The sequence below is a fragment of the Stegastes partitus genome, unplaced genomic scaffold (assembly GCF_000690725.1).
Source record: "Stegastes partitus isolate 25-593 unplaced genomic scaffold, Stegastes_partitus-1.0.2 Scaffold1867, whole genome shotgun sequence".
Taxonomy (NCBI): domain Eukaryota; kingdom Metazoa; phylum Chordata; class Actinopteri; family Pomacentridae; genus Stegastes; species Stegastes partitus.
In genome coordinates, this window is record NW_007579598.1 from 20,956 (window position 1) to 41,468 (window position 20,513).

At 44.7% G+C, this 20,513-nt stretch overlaps 1 protein-coding gene across 1 annotated transcript in view; it reads right to left on the bottom strand.

Moving 5' to 3' along the window:
- The window catches only part of LOC103372959 (lipid phosphate phosphatase-related protein type 4), a 25,869-nt gene extending 7,420 nt beyond the window's left edge, over window positions 1–18,449 (bottom strand). Inside the window, exons 1-4 of the mRNA XM_008302740.1 lie at window positions 18,378–18,449; window positions 5,914–6,099; window positions 2,962–3,091; window positions 2,463–2,658 (exon numbers count right to left, since the gene is read on the bottom strand). Coding sequence (XP_008300962.1) covers window positions 2,463–2,658; window positions 2,962–3,091; window positions 5,914–6,099; window positions 18,378–18,449 — 584 coding nt within the window. The remainder of the gene's footprint in view (window positions 1–2,462; window positions 2,659–2,961; window positions 3,092–5,913; window positions 6,100–18,377) is intronic.
- Between the last annotated feature and the right edge of the window lie 2,064 nt (window positions 18,450–20,513).

Consider the following 20,513-nt stretch of genomic DNA (forward strand, 5'->3'; position numbering starts at 1 on the left):
TGTGTTTTGTGATGACCTCCAGCCCACATCACAACACATCACAGCGCCATGGTTTTACCAAAGGGAGGCGAGTAACGCAGCACACAGCAGCGCTCGGCTGGTAAAATAGGTTAATAATACCCCTGATGCACAACCGCTGCAGCCAAACAGCTTTTCATGCTGTTCTTGAAACGAGACTGAAGCTAAAGCTGCCACGGAGAGAGCAGGAAACTGTGTTTATGCCAGGAGCAGGAGGATATATTTAGAGCCCCATAGTCTGCACCTAGAACCACACGTGTCCCAAATCCACGGGTCAAACCGAGCTCCATCCGCCTCCACGGTATCACACAACAGAGATATGATTCCATTACAGCCCACAGAAATCCATCTGCACTCCGGTTCCTGGTTCAATCAAAGGCAGGGTTAAGGTGACAGACAGACAGACTCTGGTGTGGATCCAGGGAACGGTTCCTCAGACCGTACAGAAAGGATTTTGACTGCTTTGTCCAACATGAAATTAACGAGTAACCATAGATTCATTGTGCAAGGTGCATAAAAAATACTCATATGAAATGCAGTTTATGTATGTGTCTGATCAGCTTCCAGTTTAAGATGAATTTAGCTCTAAAACTGCTTCAGTCCTGCATTAAATCCCCCCATCATGACGGGTCTGACATTCAGTTTTGGATCAGAATGGTGCTGACTGAACTGTGTGATCATTCTGGAAGCTGCACTTTGTGTTGATGTTGAGCTATATTGCATTAAACAGTGAGGCTGTTCAACCTCCCCTCAACTGTTTTTATGTTTTATTAATTCATTATCTGTATGTGCGTCAGTCTGCACATATGGGCAGCCACAGGAGGAGCTCTGGTTGTTGCCACGCCAGCGTTATTTGAATATCTGTGCTGCTGCAACGCCTCGTGATGCTACACGTCGATATTTATTCATTTTATTCAATTTCCAACACAGAAACTACTTAATTATCTTTGCTTTTTTTTTTAAACTGATAGTCGAAGACCTCAAACAAAAATACGAGCTGAGTGCTTTTTAATAGTTTACAACTGGAGAGACCCCAGAGGCTTAAATATGCTGCTTCCAAATAACAATATAGAACAAAACAGTGATGTTAGAGTACAAATGTTCCTTCTGCTTACAGTTCTTCTGTCCCTATTATAAGTTCTAACAACCTCTTGCTCCGTTCATCATGTCCAGACCGAGCCTCTCATCTCACTCTTAGAATACAAAGTCAGCAGGTTATCTGCTATTTCCTTTAGCACAAACACAAACTACTCATCAGTGGGACAGTTTACAGTCAGAGAACAAACCTGTCTCCTCCCAACCTGGACTCCTGTGTGAACAATATAAACTCTATTGCAGACTCTAACATGAGCTGTGATGTTACCTCATGAAAACGTTCATGCTGAAGTTCATACATGTGACAGAATCTGTAGTCGGTTTCTGCACAAAGGCTTTAGACGCTAAAAAATAAAGTGAGGATGCTTCAAAACAACACCATGAGCAGACTTGTGTTATCAGAGATCTGTGTATAACGTGTGAGCAGCTAATACGTGTCCACACAGTTTCTCATGATGGACAACGTGGCACAAAGCTTCTGTTTCTCTGTCCAGTATTTTGTGGCTAAACGATCTTTCTTCATGACTCTGTTGGATGTTTGGGCTCAAACCAACACACAAGTTGTTAAAGTTAGCTCCACCGATGTGTATATGAAGGGGATGCTAACACAGTCATCATAATATAATAATATAATGAAACAGATTATGTTGAGACAGCCGATATTAGCTGGTACTTTAACTATCTTCTCATGTTTTGCTTTTTAGGTGTTCACATATTTCAAATTTGAAATGCATGACTTTTGCTTGTACGTTATGGTGTCACCACTTTTCCAGAAGAGAACACGTGATTACTTCTTCCACCATCGCTGGTTGCCACTGCAGGCCTAATAATGCTGCTCTACTTGACTTTATGTCCATTTCCTCAGCACACCAACTACATTTACTGGAGCTCCAGTTCCTTCTACTTTGCCATTTTCCTCCAGTCTCGCTTTAGTGACAATCAATATGTCGGCAAGATGTTTAATAATATAATCGTTGTGTTAGTGCAGTGGAAATTACCATTAATGTGAATTTACTGTGACAACAGGGAAACAGAAGTGTTTTCACTGGTGATTGCAGCGTCCACAGAGAATTTAAAAATGGAGCAGATCAAAAAATACAGTCATGTAAATTTGTTTTATATAAAAACATAAATAAAACCCCAACAAAGATCTCAGTATGATGTTACCAGCACTGGTTTCCTTGATTGTCTGATAATATACTGTAAGTCTAGCTTTAAAATGCTAATAATTCTTGTCATTAACAAGACTTTGATGCCTTCTGAAGCGATCCCCTCGAGTGTTGGCGTCTTGAGAATCAGAGAGTCTGTTAATAATAGATGCAGCACATTCAGCAGCTTTTGCTCCTCACCTGCCCTGGTTGATGGCTGCAGGGTCGGCTCCGGAGCAGATGTCCTCCATGATGTAGGGGTTCTGCTCACAGCTGACGTTGAGCGTCGTGTAGTTGGGTTTGCACACAGTGAGGAAGTAAGGTGCCGGGTAGCCCGTCATCAGCTGGAGGATGTCGGTGATCAGAGCTGTGGCACAAAGACCGAAGGCATGAACACCTGCAAGCAAAGGGCGAGATGTGAAGGCAGGGAAGCAAGATGCTGTTGGACATGCAGCACAGGGCAAATATATATCAGATGTCTGAAACCTTGGATGTTAACCCTTGAAAAGTTTAGGCTTTATATTTGGTAGATACACAGTGAACAGTTCAGTAGATTAGAGTTAATGCTGACTGTAAACAACAACAACAACGACACACGTGTAGAGTTCATAGTAATTCTGTCAAGATGCAAAACGACTGTTAAAGATTTGTTTTGCGTGATGACGGCGAGTGAAAGGAAGAGAAAAAACAATCAGCGCACCAACGAAGCGGACAGCTCTGCGTATGAAGGAGTTGAAGTTGCAGCCGGCAGCGTTGATGTTGGCCTCGGCTCCGGCGCCGTTCTTCCTCCGAGACAGACAGCAGAACAGGATGGCCTCTCCGATCATGATCTGTCAACACAAGGACTCATTTAGTTTACAATGTGGGCAAACTAGGCTCCTCACTAATCTGTGTGTGTGTAGCTCAGTTTTTGGCGCTTTACAGTATTATATCATGCTCGGTACCATCTGACTGTTCAGTGTGGGCGGTGTGCCACGCCTCGACATCTCTACGACAGTCTAAGCTCTGGTTTAAGCCAAAACAGACGTCTGCAGAGTGACAACCGGAGGTCACAGATCTCTGCAGCACGACGACGATGGAGAGGGTTGGATAGAGGAGAGATACTGAACAATGGATGTGGAGAAGAAAAAGGAAGGCAGCACCAGTGATGGACAACTACCCGATCATTCAATAAGCTAACAACATATTTTCCAGTTAATTTTCTGTCGGTTGAATCGATGAATCGTTAAAGAGTGCTGCTTGGTGTTTGATGGTCACTGAGAGGTTTAACAATAAAATTGTACTTGGCAGGCTTAAAGTAGTCTTTACTTTAGAGTCACTGGTCATTCATTACGTTTTCTTTTTCATCCTGCAAAGGAAAACGAGCAAAAGTCCTATTAAAAGAGGAAAAACCTCTTTGCCATCATACATGATGTTGTGTTTAGCTTCGGCTTCCTGTTTTGTTTTCTATCAAATCAAAATCAGACTTTTCATCAGTTCTTTTCTGATGGAGCCGTGATGCAGACACGACCCATAAAGTTCTGGTCTTCACAGCTCATTTAATATCCACGTTCATGCTGATAGACGAACTGGAAATCACAGGTGTACTCAGTTACTCAGGCGGTGGATTCACTTTTGTTGCCCTGAGTTTCAAGTCACATTGCACAGGGATGTGTTCATCTCTGCTGCATACTGTGTAAATATGTGCTAATACTCTCAGTTGTCAGAAATATAGCTCAGTGACATTTCAATGACGAGCAGCTTATTGTGAATATGCTGAACACACTGGGAAGAGAAGTAAATGGAGTGTAGCTGAATGTCAGAGAAGCTAAAGTCTGAACAGGAGTTACAATCATTGTTGAGGAAGAATGTGATCTGGTGATGCTGTGTGACTGATACGGCCGGACTTATTACATCCGTCAGTGTGATGTGAGCGCAGAGAAAATGTTCTCAGGCACAAATATGCTAAAAATGTTTCATGTGTATGAGTCAGAGGTTAACAGGGATACGGCTTCAGAGCTGATCATCAGTCACAGGGGTCGACAGAAACACACCAGGACGGATGATCTCATGTGACTGCATCTCAGGAGGTGTCAGGACAAATGCTGACGCATCGTCTTATTCAGCCTCTACACTTCTAAATCTCTGTCTCACGGCAACATTACCAACAAATGTTAGTGTGTGTGTGTGTGTGTGTGTGTGTGTGCATGTGCATCAGGCTGGACAGTCAGTAACTAAACTAACTCTTCAGCGATAACGAGAGGACACTCAGCTCAGAAACAGTGAAGTCAGAGCTAAAGTGACTCTAGTCTAATGGTGTAACTACCAGCCGGGGCCCCGGTGCCGTAGGGGGTCCACTCTTGGGCCCATGTGATGCCAGAACAGTGGGCCTGCTCACCGTCTCCTGGCAGCACAGCTCTGTGTCAGCCTCCTTCAGCGATGTTTGCACAGCATTGCTTTGGATCTTACCGTACCCGTCACTGATGCGACTGCTGAGCTCAAACTCATCAAAACCTATTTGAGGAGCAGGACGGGACGGGAAAGACTCAGTGGGTTGGCAATGCTCTCAGCAGAGAACAACAGAGCCAGGAGTTTGGACTTGAGTGATGTTGTCAGCGGCTTTGTTGAGTGGAAGATCCACAATGGGCGAGTACAGCTGAGTTATCACGTCTGGAATGTAAGAAACCGCTGCTGGTATTCTGTGTGTGGAAACATTTGGCCGCTGTGTCACTGATGATCAATAATGATCAGATGTTCTCATCCATTCATACTGAGGCAGTGAGACATGCAGCCACCAGGTAGCGCTGTGCTGTCCAGGGTCCTGAACTGTACATCTGTATAAAAGACTTTTGAAGTAACATTTATTTTATTTTATCAGATTAATTCAGTTTAATAATCTTTTCCCAATCTGCCAGATTTCCAGTCCGTCAGCGCTGTGTGACCTGTGATGACTTGATGTGTTGATTTAGTGCTTTTCTCGACGGCTGCTCTGTACTTATGGACTTTAGTTGGTGTTGTTCTGTCAGTGTAGGCTGAAGTCAAAGCTGTGTGATGGCGTGAGGCCCATCATGACTTTGCTGCTGCTCTTGTCTCTGATCTTTTCACATTGATTTGTAGAAAATCGTGCCGCTGCTTCAGACGTTAAAATGAACTCTTAGTTTGCAAACGTAGATTTACTCCAAGCAATACAAAGCTGATTATAATATGGGATATCCATTATCTGCTTGAAGCAGTGATGCAATCGACGATCACTGGCAAAACACGAGCGTGCTCCGTGAGCGCGTCTTTTATACTCCTGGTCTGGTGACGCACGCCCGCCGTGCGCTCAATTTTGATCATGAGTTGTGAGTACTTGCGCCATGCTTAACACACAAGTAGCACTGGCTCCCTCATTGCGTCTTAGACCACAGATTTTCTTCTTAAAAATTGCACTTGCAAACTCCTTGCAGGTGGAGCAAGGCACACTCACGGGGTCGCTGTTTGCAGAGAATTCGTAGAAGTTTTTGGACATGTCCAAATTCCTCTGTACGTGCTTCGAAATTTTGCAAGACAGACTTGCGTGGCACGTAGCATGGTGCTAACCACCGAACCACCTTGCAGGCCTACACATGTGTATTAAAATGTGAAATCTTAAAATAAAGGCAGTGTTCTGAGTCTTGTCATGAATCCTTACTGTGATGGCAGGTCCAGCGAAGGCCAGGCTAAGAAGCATGAGCAAGGGAATGACTTCGTGGTTTGGGTCGATGTAGGGCAGGCTCAGGCTGCGGTCGTGGCAGTTGAAGCCAGACTTGACTGGCTTGAACACATCCGTCCACTCCAGGAAGTACAGACTGACCACAGACGACACCAGGATCGGCAGCTACACATGGACACACGAGCAGACAGAGAAAATGATATGAGGGGGTTCAGAGTCATAAAGAAGCTTTGGCAGATTGCATGAATAAATAAATAGATTAACAGGCAGTGAAGGATGTAAACGGCCCCACAACCCTTTGGTTCAATGACCATGTTAATTTGATTTGATAATGAGGACGGAGGCATGGAAAATAGTTTTCATGACCTGAGGGGGTGAGGATGGTGCTGAGAGTGATGAAAGAAGGCATGTGGAATTAACTGCTCTTATGAAGTGCTCCCCCTGATTTCAGCTGAGAGGTGCTGAATGAATGCTTCTAATCCCAACAAACAAACAGCTGGTTCGTGTTTATTAAAGCTAGTTTGAAGTTTTTCAAATTATAAGAGACCCAACCATGAAATATAGAATAATGAAGCCAGTGTTGATCCTTCAGTGCTTCAGTGGAAGAGAACCAGGAAGCAGCTCTGCAGGGCTCAGCTGCTGATGTAAATTCCTGCTTTCGACATGCTGAAGCGATTTCCCCGCTGACCCGTTACAGTGCCGCTGTACTGTGTACTGAGAGGGCAGAGCTGTGGAGATGATCGCACAGAGCCCAGATGAGCTGCTTTCTCCAGAAACGTCACCAAAACTGTCTTTTGTTGAGCACAGGCCACATAACAGCTGCATGTCACAAGTATGGAGGAAGAAAACTGGACACTCCAAGATGGCTCCTGCTCACTTCAATCCTGATTTCTCTCCTGGCAAGAGCTAATGTCATAGTAATCTACCTGACCTATAAAATGCTGCATGAGGTGGTGCCTAGCTCTGATTTCACTCCTTAATGTTGGGTTAATCTGCTAATACGAGGTGCCATTCAACACTTTATCTATTTTCTATTATTATCTCTGTGGCAGGTTGACCTCTTACACCTTTTACATGTGTTTTGTTTTTTTATCGGCTACTAGATTCAAATACACAGATACTATAACTTTAAAGTCAGTGAGCTGAAATAATGATAAAATGAGCCAGTACGACTCCTAGAACTGGTGTAATGTAATTCAGCACAGGGAAGACCTGTTGCTATTTTGTGCACTCGAGAAGTCTGAGTCCTCTACTGAGTTTTTTGGTTTCAAAAAACAAACAAACAACAACAAAATAAATCCCGCTGACTCCACAGTTAGGTGGTCCCTGTGGTTACTAGATTCCATGTGTTGGGTGTGAAATCCAAAGCGTGGCATCATTTCATACGGTAAAGAATCACCCCGAGAAGGTGGCGTTAAAACTTCCTGCCGGTAGTGCCCTCCTACACACATCCCAAATATGTGGCACACTGAAAGGGCAGGTAAAGATCCTTTTATGGCCCGCTGAGCTATCGGTCCAGTGTGTGTTTAGATGGAGGGCGAACATGGGCTAGTGACACAATGACAGAGCTACAATCTCTGTCTAAATAACTAAAGGCTAGTTCATGGTGTATGCATCCTGATGCACTGACCGATGCAGACTATAAAAACAAACAGCGAGTGTGTGAATAGTTAAACAAGTCTGCAGACAGCTTGTAGAAAAGTCTCAATAGAATGCGTTCAAGTAAGTGGAGATTTACAATTGATATGTTCATTGATAAAGGCTAAGCTGATGTAAAAATGATCCATCTATCCACGATAACTGCTTCATCCTGTAGGTAGGAAATGAGAGCCTATCCCAGCTATAAACGACAATGTATGAGCTGTGTGTATTTTAATTTTCATTTCACAGATTTTTTTCAACCAACCATATAAAAAAACACGGCATCATAAAGAAAGGAAAGAAACAGACTTAATGAGACCAGCCAGCCAATTAGAGGCTCACAATACCACTGGATATCACTAAACTTACTCTACTGAGACACTTCTCACTGAACCCTGACAAGAAAGAGATAAAACTCCAGCATCAACAGTTCACATACCTACACTCTGCAGTCATGTTTTAACATCAGCCAGGATTCATGGTGTCTTTTTAACAAAGCTACAAGGAAGTGAGGTGCATGGTGACGCCTGTCCACAGAGGACTGCGGTGTGATGTGTCAGTGGGAGCTTAACCCTAACCCTGAGCATCATGGACTCCACTGGTGTTCAGCAGTGGGCGCCGTGCTCACACAGCTGTGTGATGGAGGAGGGTCCCGCTAAGAGTCCAACACAGGGGCGTCTCTTCAAATGAACTCAGTCCTGCTGAGCCCTGAATGCACACACAGTCACACAGAGGGCCTCTGTTCACAGGCTTCGGTCTCCTGTCTTAAATTTCTGCCAGGTGTTAGTCACTAAGACATCCATCCATTATCTATAAACCGCTTAATCCTCACTAGAGGGGGCTGGAGTCTATCCCAGCTGACTCAGGCTGAAGGCAGGTTCACCTGGACAGGTAACCAGTCTATCACAGGGCTACACTTAGAGACAGACAACCAACCAATGTGAGTGTGCTTGGTTGTCTGTCTCTAAGTGTAGCCCTGTGATAGACTGGTTACCTGACCCTAGTGAGGATGAAGGTGGAGACATGATGGATGGTTGTCTGGTGTATATAATGTCAATTATTGGGGGATGATTCTTGGTACAGTTTTGCAGAGCTGGACTTGTTAGCCAATTCAAAACCATACGTTGTTCAGTTTGTATTGACACAAGACAAAGAAATGCAGCAAATAAGTTCAATGGCAAAAAAGATGAATATGGAACGTTTATTTAAAAAAAAAACTATTCAAAAGAACGATCAAAAAAGTTGCAAAATATTTTTCTGTCAGTCGACTAATGACTGTTTTAATGCTCTTGGTGTGCATTAAAAAAAAGAAGAAAAACAAACGTTAAAAAATACTACAAAGAGCGGTAATTTAGTGAAATACCCTCCATCTCTGCTTGGCCGGCAGCTTTCCCTTCATGTTGGCATGAGCTGTGTTACCTGCCCACTGGATAATCAGCTGAGTCAGGACATCTGTGGTGGGGAGTGGCTCACCTGCACACAGTCTACTTCTATCACAACAGATGGGCTCAGACCACCACTCAACGCTGGATTTTTCTTTACAGTGCAGTTGGAATGTAGATTTGGTTTTTCTGCTTTCTGCCCTTACTACTTTGGATGTTTACATTTGGATAAGTGTCTGACCTTCATATAAAATTCTGCTGAGCGTAATCCCTTCACTGGCTCCCATGTGTTCCTGGCAGGCCCTCGGTGATTACAGAGATCAGAGAACAGGCAAGAGGTAGTCAAGACTGAATAATAGATGTGTAAAAATGGAAAGCAATTTCCAGTGGGCTTTGGCTGGTGGGTGTTGGGCCAACAACACCAACAGTCGTGTAGCTTTCTCAGTGAATTTGGAGTAGTGGTGTATAGATAATGGATGGATGGATGGATGGATGGATGGATGGATGGATGAATGGATGGATGGATGTCGTAATTAGTGTATGAATTCCTGAGTTATGGTCAAAAACATTCGGTAAGGTCACACTTACATTTGACCACCAAAATCAAATCATTTCGTCCACAGGTCCAACCGAATGTTTCTGGCACATTTAACAGAATTCCCTTCCAGTATTCAAAACAACATTACACTCACAAGGATCGGAGGGACAGATGGATGTCTGTATGGACAAATGGACAACCCAAAAACACAATACCTCACTAACACAGAGGCATAGCAGTCATAATGATAGATAGCTGGTCGATGACATGAGGGGGCCAACATGGCTGATATTTACAATGAAGGTGCAAAATTGTTAGTATTTACAACAGAGGTGCAAAATCAATGGTATTTACAATTTTAAAAAGAGTATTACAACATCTAAGTAGAAATAATAATAAGCATATACGAGAGGTGCTTGGGTCCTGCTGGGCTAGGATGATTGGTTTTATTGTGCAGTTAAGTCACTGGAGTGTGGCAACGACGGTCCAGGTTGTGAGCCACAGGTCTTGTGATGTCATTTTGCTTTGGGGACAAAGGACCTCCTGGACCGTTCAGTCCTGTGGTGCAGCGAGATAAGCCGCTCACTGAAGCTGCTCCTCTGTCCAGCCAGGATGCTGTGAAGAGGAAGGCTTGCATTGTTCAGGATGGACTGCACTGGGCTGCGTCTCTCAGCCACAGTCCTCAGTGAGTCCAACCTCCTGCCAAACACAAAACCAGCCTTCTTCCTCTCAGCCATGCTGCCACCCCAACAGACCACAGCATAGAAAAGAACACTGGCTACCAATGACTGGTAGGATCTTACTCTCCTGAAGAAGAACAGCAAGCTCTGCCCCTTCCAGTAAAGGGCATCTGTGCTTGCCGGCCAGTCCAGTTTTTTTTTGTCAAGGCGTAAACCTGAGTATTTAGAGGTTTGCACCACTTCAGTGTTCTCCCCTCTGATATTGACAGGTTGGAGTGGCGGCTTAGACCAGTGGAAGTCCACAACCATCACCTTGGTCTTGAAGATGTTCAGCAGAAGGCAGTTCTTAGCAGCGGCCTTTACCAAGGTCCTGTACTCACCTTCCTGCCTATTCTTGATACACGTCACAGTCGCCATATCATCAGAGTATTTCTGAATGTGGCAGGACTCAGATCCCCAGTCTGATGAAGTATGAAATAGTTTGTAAACCAGGAGGTGGGGAAGAAACAACCTCCATCCCTTCAAGCTTGTTTCAAAGTACGAGGGATCGAATTGTGTTAAATACGCTCGAAAAGTTGAACAACATAACCTTACAGATCCACCTGGTTCATCCAAGTGAGAACAGACCTGGTGGAGCATGTAGAGAACTGCATCATCCACTCCAACCTTCTGGTATGCCAACTCTGGTAGATCAAGTGCAACCTGTGGTCTCAGAAAGCGGCGAAGAAGCAGCCGCTCCAGTATCTCCATGGTGTGTGAAGTGTGGGCCACCAGTCTGTAGTCATTATGTTTTCCCATCTGCCTGCTTAACTCAAAGATCCTCTGTAGTGGCTCAACCAGTTGAGCAGCACAGTCCTTAAGCAGCCTCAGACACACAACATCTGGACCTGCTCCTTCTCCAGCCTCTTGAGCTGCTTCCTCTGTTGTGAGGGACAGTGATGGGGGTGGTGTGAGGAGAAGAGCTGCAGTGGTGCCAGGAGTGAGGTGGTGTGGAGTGGTTGATGTGGAGGAGGGTATGAGGCAAGTTAGAGGAGGTGATGGGGGGAGGGGGAGGCAGAGTGGGGAAGTATTGAGATGGTGTTGACAGAGCAGTGTGAAGGAGGTGAGGGGAGGAAGTGGTAGAAATGAAAGGAGGGTGTGACAGGAGCATGGAGGTGAAGCAGTACTAATGAGGTGTAGGGAGGGAGAGTGTGAGGCAGGGTGGAGGAGGTGATGGGGGAAGGGGGTAAGGCACTGTGTAGGAGGTGATAGGGAGGGAGGGGTGAGTTAGTGTGGGAGATGTGATGGGATGGACGGGGTAAGGTGAGGTGAGGGATGGAGGAGATTGGAAAGTGCACCAGTGTGCAGAGGCCGGTCAGGAGGTCAGCAATGGAGAAAGCAGAACCCTTGGGAGACCGGCAGAGAAGACGGGGGCCCCTCGGAGCAGGGGTGGCCCCTGCAGGCGGAGACTCTGGAGCATGGACCTCCACTGGGCAGAGAGGCAAGGTGTGGGCGAGGGAGTGGCGAGGTCAGTGGTCGCTGGGAGTTTCCTCCTGGAAGGATTCTGTCCAGAATCCAAGGGAGAAGGAACAGGCTGTAATCTGTTTGGGTTTGTGTGGAAATTGTGCCGTCCAAGCGCTCTGTCCAACAAAAAGGAGGACAGAGCTCTCAAGGAGATGCAGATTAGGGCTGACTGGGAGCCTCCTCTAATACTGGGACCTCGCTGTCCTTTAGGATTTGCTTTTATAGCGAGCCTGGTCCCCTGAACAGAAGACTCACAAGCAGCATCAGAGGAGGCATCTGGGGGAGCAGGACCCAAAAAGTCATTGGAAGGCAGTGTGCACTGGGACACAGTGCAGGCAGACGGGCAGGTGGAGTTCACAAAAAGGGATTTAACTGAAACCAATAAAGAAAGAGGAAACTAAACCGTGGGGAACACAGAACAAGTTTAACAAGGCTTCATTCAGAAAAAGAGCAAAACTACGGAAACATAGGAAAAATGACCCGTGTATAGGGGCTAAAGGTTCCCAATAAGAAATACACTGAAAGGAAAATGCATCAGTGTGTTCAAAACAAGATTGTGCTTCATACAGTGACATATTTTTTTCAATATGACTTTTAGTTTTTGAGCTGTGACTGTTTGTTTGAGGGCCTAATCCTTCGTCTGCCTCTCTCTCCACAACTCCATCAGAAATTTTCTAACAGCAGCGTCAAGACAAATCAACACAGCTGTTGCTAATGATATTAATGAAGCCTCGATACGTGATCTAACACGTCCCCGACCAACATTTATAAGCCATACAGTGTTTAGTGACTCCATATCTGTTGGGTTAAACTTTTATTTAAGAGTCTGTCCCCGGTAACAGCGCTTTAAAGAATCTATAGCAGCTGCTTGTTGTTGTTTTTTCTTTAAGAAGGAACAAGACTATGACTCCAAAGGAAGGAAGTTGAAGTATGTGAGCTTTTTAAAGTAGCTGAAAAAAGTGAACAGGATGGATCAAGGTGCACTACGCTATTAAAATAAATGTTCTCAAATTACAAAAGGCTTACTGGGGACTCTGAAATGCTGGCTTTTCAAAATATAATGCACTTACATTAATTATACTTTATGTTTAATTATAGCAGGACTATTAAAGCTGCACTGGCACACTCAACATTTCTTCAGATATTCTCCACTGGTTGTCACAGTTCGTTGACTATTCCGGCGTACCAACTGATCACTGATCAGTGAATCAACCACATGATAACCAGTGCAGTGAGAACGGACGAACAGCAGTGATAAATTAAAGAGCAGAGTTTCTTAGCATTCCTTACGCTCTCTTTCTCTGAAAAGCCTCGTCTCCTCTGGGAGAGTTCAGCTCAGCAGAGATGCTCCATTGCCCTACATCTGCTAATACTCGCTGCCAGCCTCCTTTTTGTGTCTCATTCCCTTTGTTTTGCCTTCATTCCCCCTATTTCTGTCAGAAGCAGAGACTCTCTATCTGTGCCACATGTAGTGTGCTGCTCTATCTCACTATCAACCTATTTCCCTTCATGCTGACTGTATCTTCCTCTTTTCTTTCTCTGTGCACAAGGAGCATCTGACATGATACGGATCATTTTGGACTCAATTTTCACGTAAAGATCTGATTCAGGGCAACGTAAGATGGCGTTACTAGCTGCTATCTCAACCACAATATAAGCGTTGGATGCGATTAGCTGTAATGAGGGCTTTTGACGTTTCAGTGCTCGCCTATGAAAAAGACAGAATGGAAGGCATTCAGAGCACCACAACAAATAAACAGGTGGAAACGTATTAAGTGCCACAACAAAGCTTTTAGCTTTTACTCCAGTCAAACGATGTCAGGATGGTATTTACAAATGTCGAGGTTTGATTGACAGCAAGTCTGTCACCAGTATGTCTTCACCATCTTCACAGTCTTCATTTATGCAGAGAAACTACTGTTTCCACAGCGTTCTACGCAGAGCAGAACATTTGGACTCAGTACAATAAAATGTTTACCTCCTGTGGTTTACGTTAATTACAGTTACAGGTTTTGTGAAAGACCAGTATTCTGGGTAGCTGGTGATAATATTTTGGCTCATCAACAAACAAAAAAAACAACAAAAAGCCTCCTGTACTTTATCAGCGCTTCACAAACGTAATCAGCATCACTCGGCTGGCTGAAGTTTTAACCCATCATCCAGTGACATGATGATCTGATCTAAAAGACCTTCTGACAGCCAGACACAACAACAATCGTCATCGTGTCCCCTGCCAGAGAAAACAACACACAACACAAAATGTGTTGACAACATGACACACACCAAAGCTGTGACATTACTAATCCAAACAAGTCTATCTTGGCATGTTTATGCTCTGGCTTCCACCAATCACCTCTTCACACTGTCATGCTGGCTGGTTTCATACAGTCATGACTCCATAATCGACCCTTAACAATCCTAAACCTGCTATCTGACAGGTTTGTAGGAAAACCCAACAGAACCCATAAAAACAGCCTTAACATAGCGACAGCCTTGGATTGTGACTCCGACATGACATTTAATGTCACCGATCAGGATGACGGCGTATTATCTGACTGAACAATCCCACAGATTGGCTACGTTCACACTGCAGGACTTGATGCTCAATGAGGATTTCTTTGTGACTTCCTTCACGTTTCCACTTCAATGCGACTTGTATGTGATCTGCTGTGTGAACTTCATACGAGCCAAAAGTGTCCCGCATGCGCAGAAGAGGACACGACGACGTCACATGCAGCGAGCGTGCTCAGTGTTTATGGAAGTAAACATGGATGGTAACGGTGGAGCGTATCTGCCACTCCCCCGCCGCCACCGATGGAGGAAACAGAAGTGTGAGCGCTAACTAAACTAGCATCAGCAGCCAAGTACTGCCTGTGTGTTCTGGACACTTCCACCCCGTCAGAGCGCTGCCCCGGGGTGGAAGTGTCCCCCGACCGCACAGAATGTTCTGATATTCATCATTACCTGAGAGCAGAAAGTTCTACTGGGACCAGCCCTACTAGTTATTATAACAACTATGAACAATAATGAACAACTAATGAACCTTCCAGCATCAAGCCCTCCTCGTATCTGGACCTCCGTCTGGACAATCCGACAGCCTTGATATCCGACATAGAAGAAGGTTTTACATTTAGTGTCGGATTATCGAGTCACAACTGTGTGTATATATATATATGTATATATATATGTATGTATATATATGTATATACACAAAACAAAAACAGCAGCAAGAAAACAAAGCTGGTTGTGTAGTTTCACCATGTAGTCTGGACCACCTCTTTTGAAGGGCATGAAATGATGTATAATGTAGTGGATCAGAATGGAAATTCAACACAAGAGCTCAGTGAGTAAACAGTCCTCAGGTTAGAGAGCTCCGCGGTAACCTTTCTGGGGATGCACTGCTCTCTTTATCTTCCTCTAATGGTTGTGTCCCTCCCAACAATTATACATAGGATCTAATCTTGTGTTTTTCTCCGGTGTTAGATAATAGTTATTCAGCCTTTCTCATGCTTCCATTCGTTCCACTTTGGAGGAAAAAGCAGCCTAAAGCTTCACACTGGAGCCTTCGTGGACATCCAATTTGCAGCTTTTCCTCAACACCACATCTAATGTTTCTCTGTGGAAACTCAGTCCCTTCACACTGAACTGACTCACAACTGATTACGAGTACAACAATTACAATAATTAGATGCTTCGCTCACTTTGTTTATAGACTATAAAACCACACAGAAATCCTTCTCAATTGACTATGTTGTGCACTACATTTGCCGTCAGTCATTTTGTGAGTATCCAGATGTGGAGTGTGTGCATTGATCCACTATGAAATGCTCAAATATTCCAAAAATGTTGCTGCTGCTGACACAAAGGCCAATATGATGACTGTGCAACTCAGCACCTTATAATAGTGTCACACATCTCAATGTACTGCTGGGTCATTCCATGGAAACTCCTCCACCTTCCACCTGACCCCCTAAAAATCTGCTTTAGTACATTTAATGAAGCCATGCAAAATGTTATCCTGTGGTTATTTTCCAAGTTACAGGCACCTGAACTGCATGGTGGTAGTTTGACAATTCACATTTCACCGCATTTTTGAGCCCACATCACATACATTTTTTTCCATCCATCCATCCATCCATCATCTCTACACCTTAATCCTCACTGGGGGGCGGAGTCTATCCCAGCTGACTCAGGGTGAAGGCAGGTTCACCTGGACAGGTAACCAGTCTATCACAGGGCTACACTTAGAGACAGACAACCAAGCACACTCACATTCACACCTACGGACAATTTACAATCACCAATTAACCTCAGCATGTTTCTGGACTGTGGGAGGAAGCCGGAGAACCCGGAGAGAACCCACGCTGCACGGGGAGAACATGGAGACTCCACGCAGGAAGATCCCGGGTGTCCTCACTGGGACCAGCGACCTTCTAGCTGTGAGGCAACAGTGCTAACCACTGATCCACCTGCAGCCCAAATATATTTTTTAAAGGAGACATTTTCAGCTAAAAAAAACACATTTGAGCTCTGCTAAAAACGGACATTTATCCTGGATGTCACCATCTGAAGCCAAAATGTAGTTTTTGTTTAGCGTGACTTTTTTCCATCACCAGCTTTGAGCATGATGTTGATAAATACATGCGTGGCTATTTTCTTTATGTATGAAGCTATGAGGGTTCCAAAAGTAATTAAAAGAAATTAGAACATTTAAACCCACCTCTATGTACTTTAAGGGCCTTTAAATATTAATAGTATGAAGGTAACACTTTGCGTGGCTTTGATAAATATACTAAAACTATTACACATCCAAAAAACATCTGATTTTGAGGACTTCAACTTTTTTCACATACATTCGTCTGATTTTGAAAAGCATGAATCTGCTCACTGAGTCGCTGACTACAGACATATAGATTAAATATAAATACAGATTAGTGACATATAGTGTTAGATGACATACAGTTTGAATATTTTATATATATTTATGTTTAACATTAATAATAATACTTGATTATGGATTTCCATCAGTTCGTGCGGTACCCTAGTCTAAAGAGAGACGAGAAATGTTTGCTCCTGTTTCATGGTCTAGCATTGCCCCCCTTATGTTTGTCACATCTTGTGTCAGGATCTGTAGCCGCTGATGCTCCTCAATAGCTCCAGAAAGTTTAAAAAAAAAAAAAAAGAAGTGTTGAAATGGCATAGCGAGATGTTCTGACCTTTAGTCCCTTTGGGTCGAGTTCTGAAACGCTGGATCTTAGAATTCTCATTATGATTAGTGTCACTAGGTCCTGTGTGATAAACACCCACATATGTTCAATGGATTATTATACAGGTGAGCAGTTGGTAGACAGAGAGACATGGTTGCTGAGGTAGATCTGTTTTGGGCATGCTCTGTTCTCCGGTCCACATCTGTCATGGAACCTGGCAGCCACAGCTGGAATGGAGAGCGGGCTGGGACAGAGCTGAACAGGACACCACCTCAGCTCTCTGACAACCAGCCACTGACACACACACTCAGGGAATTAGCCTGAGTGGGCTTGATTCTCTGAGTGGGCTTGATTCAAGTGCTTCAGTTCTCTGCGTACCATTGACTTTCAGCACTGACCTAGTTTCAATGCCTCCTGCTGTCGGTACAAACAGAAGGGAAGATTCCTCAGTGAGCACCAGCTTTACTGATCTGAAAAGCTCACGGCTGGCGTTTACGGTTCAGGTACATGAACTGTCGTGTGAGTGCGCTGACGTGTACGTTTTAGGCTCTGAAAACAGAACCAAATCCAGGGAATCCCCTGACAAAGTCACTGCTGAAGGAAGCATCCACTGGGATGTTGTAGTCATCCCAGCAGCATCCATCGCACAGTATTAGAGGCGAATCTATTATAAATGATGCTGCAAGTTAGATTGTAAGGCCACAGGCCAGCAGTGAATTAGAGCATGCATAAAGAGTGCAGCGGGGGAGCGAGTGACAGTCACCACAAGCTCAATGCAATCTAAATGTTTGAAATCAGTCAGTAGGATTTATTTTTCAGGTAACCCTTTGACTTCACATTTCTAAAAATAAAATAAAAGATTGTTGGAGGACTTTGGTTGACTGGTACCTCCATCATGGCTGCACCACCTTGTCACTTGTATTTAAACTACTTAGAGACGTCCTGGTCCTGTTTGCAGGATGCTTTCCCTCTGCACCTCATGGTAATGGACTCAGTTTGCTTCTAAATCATTTGCTGTGGCTGCAGACTCACCCAGTGGACTGTAAATATGTTTAAATACATGATCTCTGGTATTGTTAGGGAACCATTGCAAAAAGTTAATAGAAGTCTGAATTACCCAAAAATGAAGTCTTGTGGTGTGTGTGCTTTACCGGGAACAGCTGTGTCAGATTTTGGGAATATTCAGTTATGTAATATAAAGACACAAAAGCCACATATAAGAAACACAACAGGCTGTTTAGAGCAACACCAGATCCAGCTGCCTTTACGCTGTGGGATCAGGTAGCTGCAGGTAAATGTTGACAAGATGCCTCATGTCATGCATGTTGAAATAGCAGTCTAGTGTTTTTTTCAGACGGTTCTCATCTTTAACCAGGCTGTTGTACCGTCATGGTTCTCTGGTGATGGTTCTATTCATCCAACTACATCCTCTGTCTCTCCTGCAGAAGGCTCCTCAGACGGAGACACAAAGAAGCACGAAGCGTGAACCCACCTCCACGAAATAGAAGCAGGGCAGCAGGCTGACGCTGTCTTTGGTCAGGATTCCCTTCTCTCTCGCAGACATGGTCGGGCCTCCGAATGTCCAAACAGATCCGAGACGTGACGAGGGAAGGACGGTCGAGCTCCTCCTGGCGTCCTGCCGAGATCAGGAGCGCTCCATGCCCGTGCGTGCGTGCAGCAGGATGCTCCGTGTCCCGACGCCCCAGACCGGCACGGCCCTTTATCTGCGCTGCTGAGGAGTCCCGGGCTCGGTTCTGTGCATGTCTTCCTGCGAGCTGTCAGTTGGAAAACGGAGCCTCGCAGACGGAGAGGGAGGGAGCGTGAGAGGGAGGGCGCATGCGCAATGAGGAGCAAGGGCTGACAGCGTATGATTTTGGGTGCTGACACCGACAATGGATGATCAGGCTGACTCTCCAGGCAGAAATGTCAGTTTCACACTGAGATCGTTTCCACACTGAGTCCTGACACAGGCTCTGGTGTTGTCAGCCCTGGTTGTGTGTCTCCTTTGTGTGTCTGCACGTTTCACTGTGAGGTCACTGCAATCAGCACGCGTTTGTCAATTATTGCTCTCAAATAAACACAACTGACATTTTCAGTATTTGCCAGTTGCCTGTTTTTTTTTATCCTTAAAGCTACTCATGTACCTGAAATGAAAGCCTGAAACTCTATCTATGAGATTTTAGCGTGATATATAAATAGTTTTTTATTAGATAATAACATAAAAATTACTTCTTTGTAAGTATTTAATATTAAAATATAAAACGAGCAGCGTCTGTGTGGAAGACACCATGTGGGCATGTATGAGCAGCTCAGTATTTCTGGGTCCATGTTATAGAGAAATTCAGTCGAACATCTCATCTTTGACCCTGTAGCTGCTTGCTAGAGCTCCTCCCGCTGCTGGCCTGGTAAATAGACACCTCATGCACACTAATTTGGTGTGTGTCTGTGTGAACAGGACTCTTGTTACTGCTGCTGGAACAGATATGCTGCCTTCACCGTCCACTCCGAGCTCCACCATCTCAGAATCTCAAAATCTCAGGTACATGTGTCTGGATGCTAGATGCTAGATGAGACACTAGTGTCTGTGTTAAATAGAAATGATGTGAAATGCCAGATACGCCACAAGAGGACTGAAGACTGACATTAAGTCCACAAGTCTGTGAGTCAGAAGAAGATAAATGATGAACAAGTAGTTGTATAGCTCGCTGTACGAATGAACAACAACACCCTGAAGTGTTTAAAAGTTGCAACCAATGGTCAGAATAAAAGTTGTTTTTTACCTACAAAGCACAAGCACATAGGCTTAAATTACAAAGTCTCATCCAGTATCACATCATATACAAACATGTAGGCTGTATTGTATAAACCAGCTGGAAGCATCAGAAACTTTTTCAAACTGCAGTCAGTTGCCAGTTTTTCAGTACACCTGCCTAAAGCTGAGGAAGTTTATGGTTTGAATTTTATTACAACTGTTTAGTGTGTTTATTATGTTGTTGTTGATGCAGTTAAACCACACACACAGACACACACACACACACACACACACACACACACACACACACACTACACTTTTACACACGTTGAGTGACCTTCATTTTGTAGTTTGTATGTATTTTAAGTGTATGTCTTACTTATTTCCAACTCTACCTGAAGGCAACACACTGAGCCGGACCTGAGCCGCGCATGCGCCCTTGCAGCGGAACCCCCATGCACGCACCGCAGACGATCCGGTAAGTAAAACAAGGGAAATGCGGAAAGGGGTGAGGAGGAGATAAGCCGGGACGTACCGGAGCCGGTGTCAGCACATGTCGTGACCGCTGCAGGTCGGAGGGGGAACCGGGCTCTGTGTGGCCGCTGACGGACGCTCCGGAGAGGCTGCGCGGACACTTGGAGCTGTCCAAGGTAGGAGTTCCTACCCCCGGTGTCCTTCAGCTGAGCGGCCGCTGCTCCAGCAGAGTGCCGCTGTGTGTCAGCAGCACCTCTCACTGACACTGTTGTAGAGACTTTACAGGCTGATGATGAGCTGCAAGCACTTTTTTTTTCCTTCTGTTTTTAAGTATAGAAATGGTAAGTGATGTCTAACTAGTGCATGGCTCATGATGACTGAATGTTAAATTAATGATGTGCC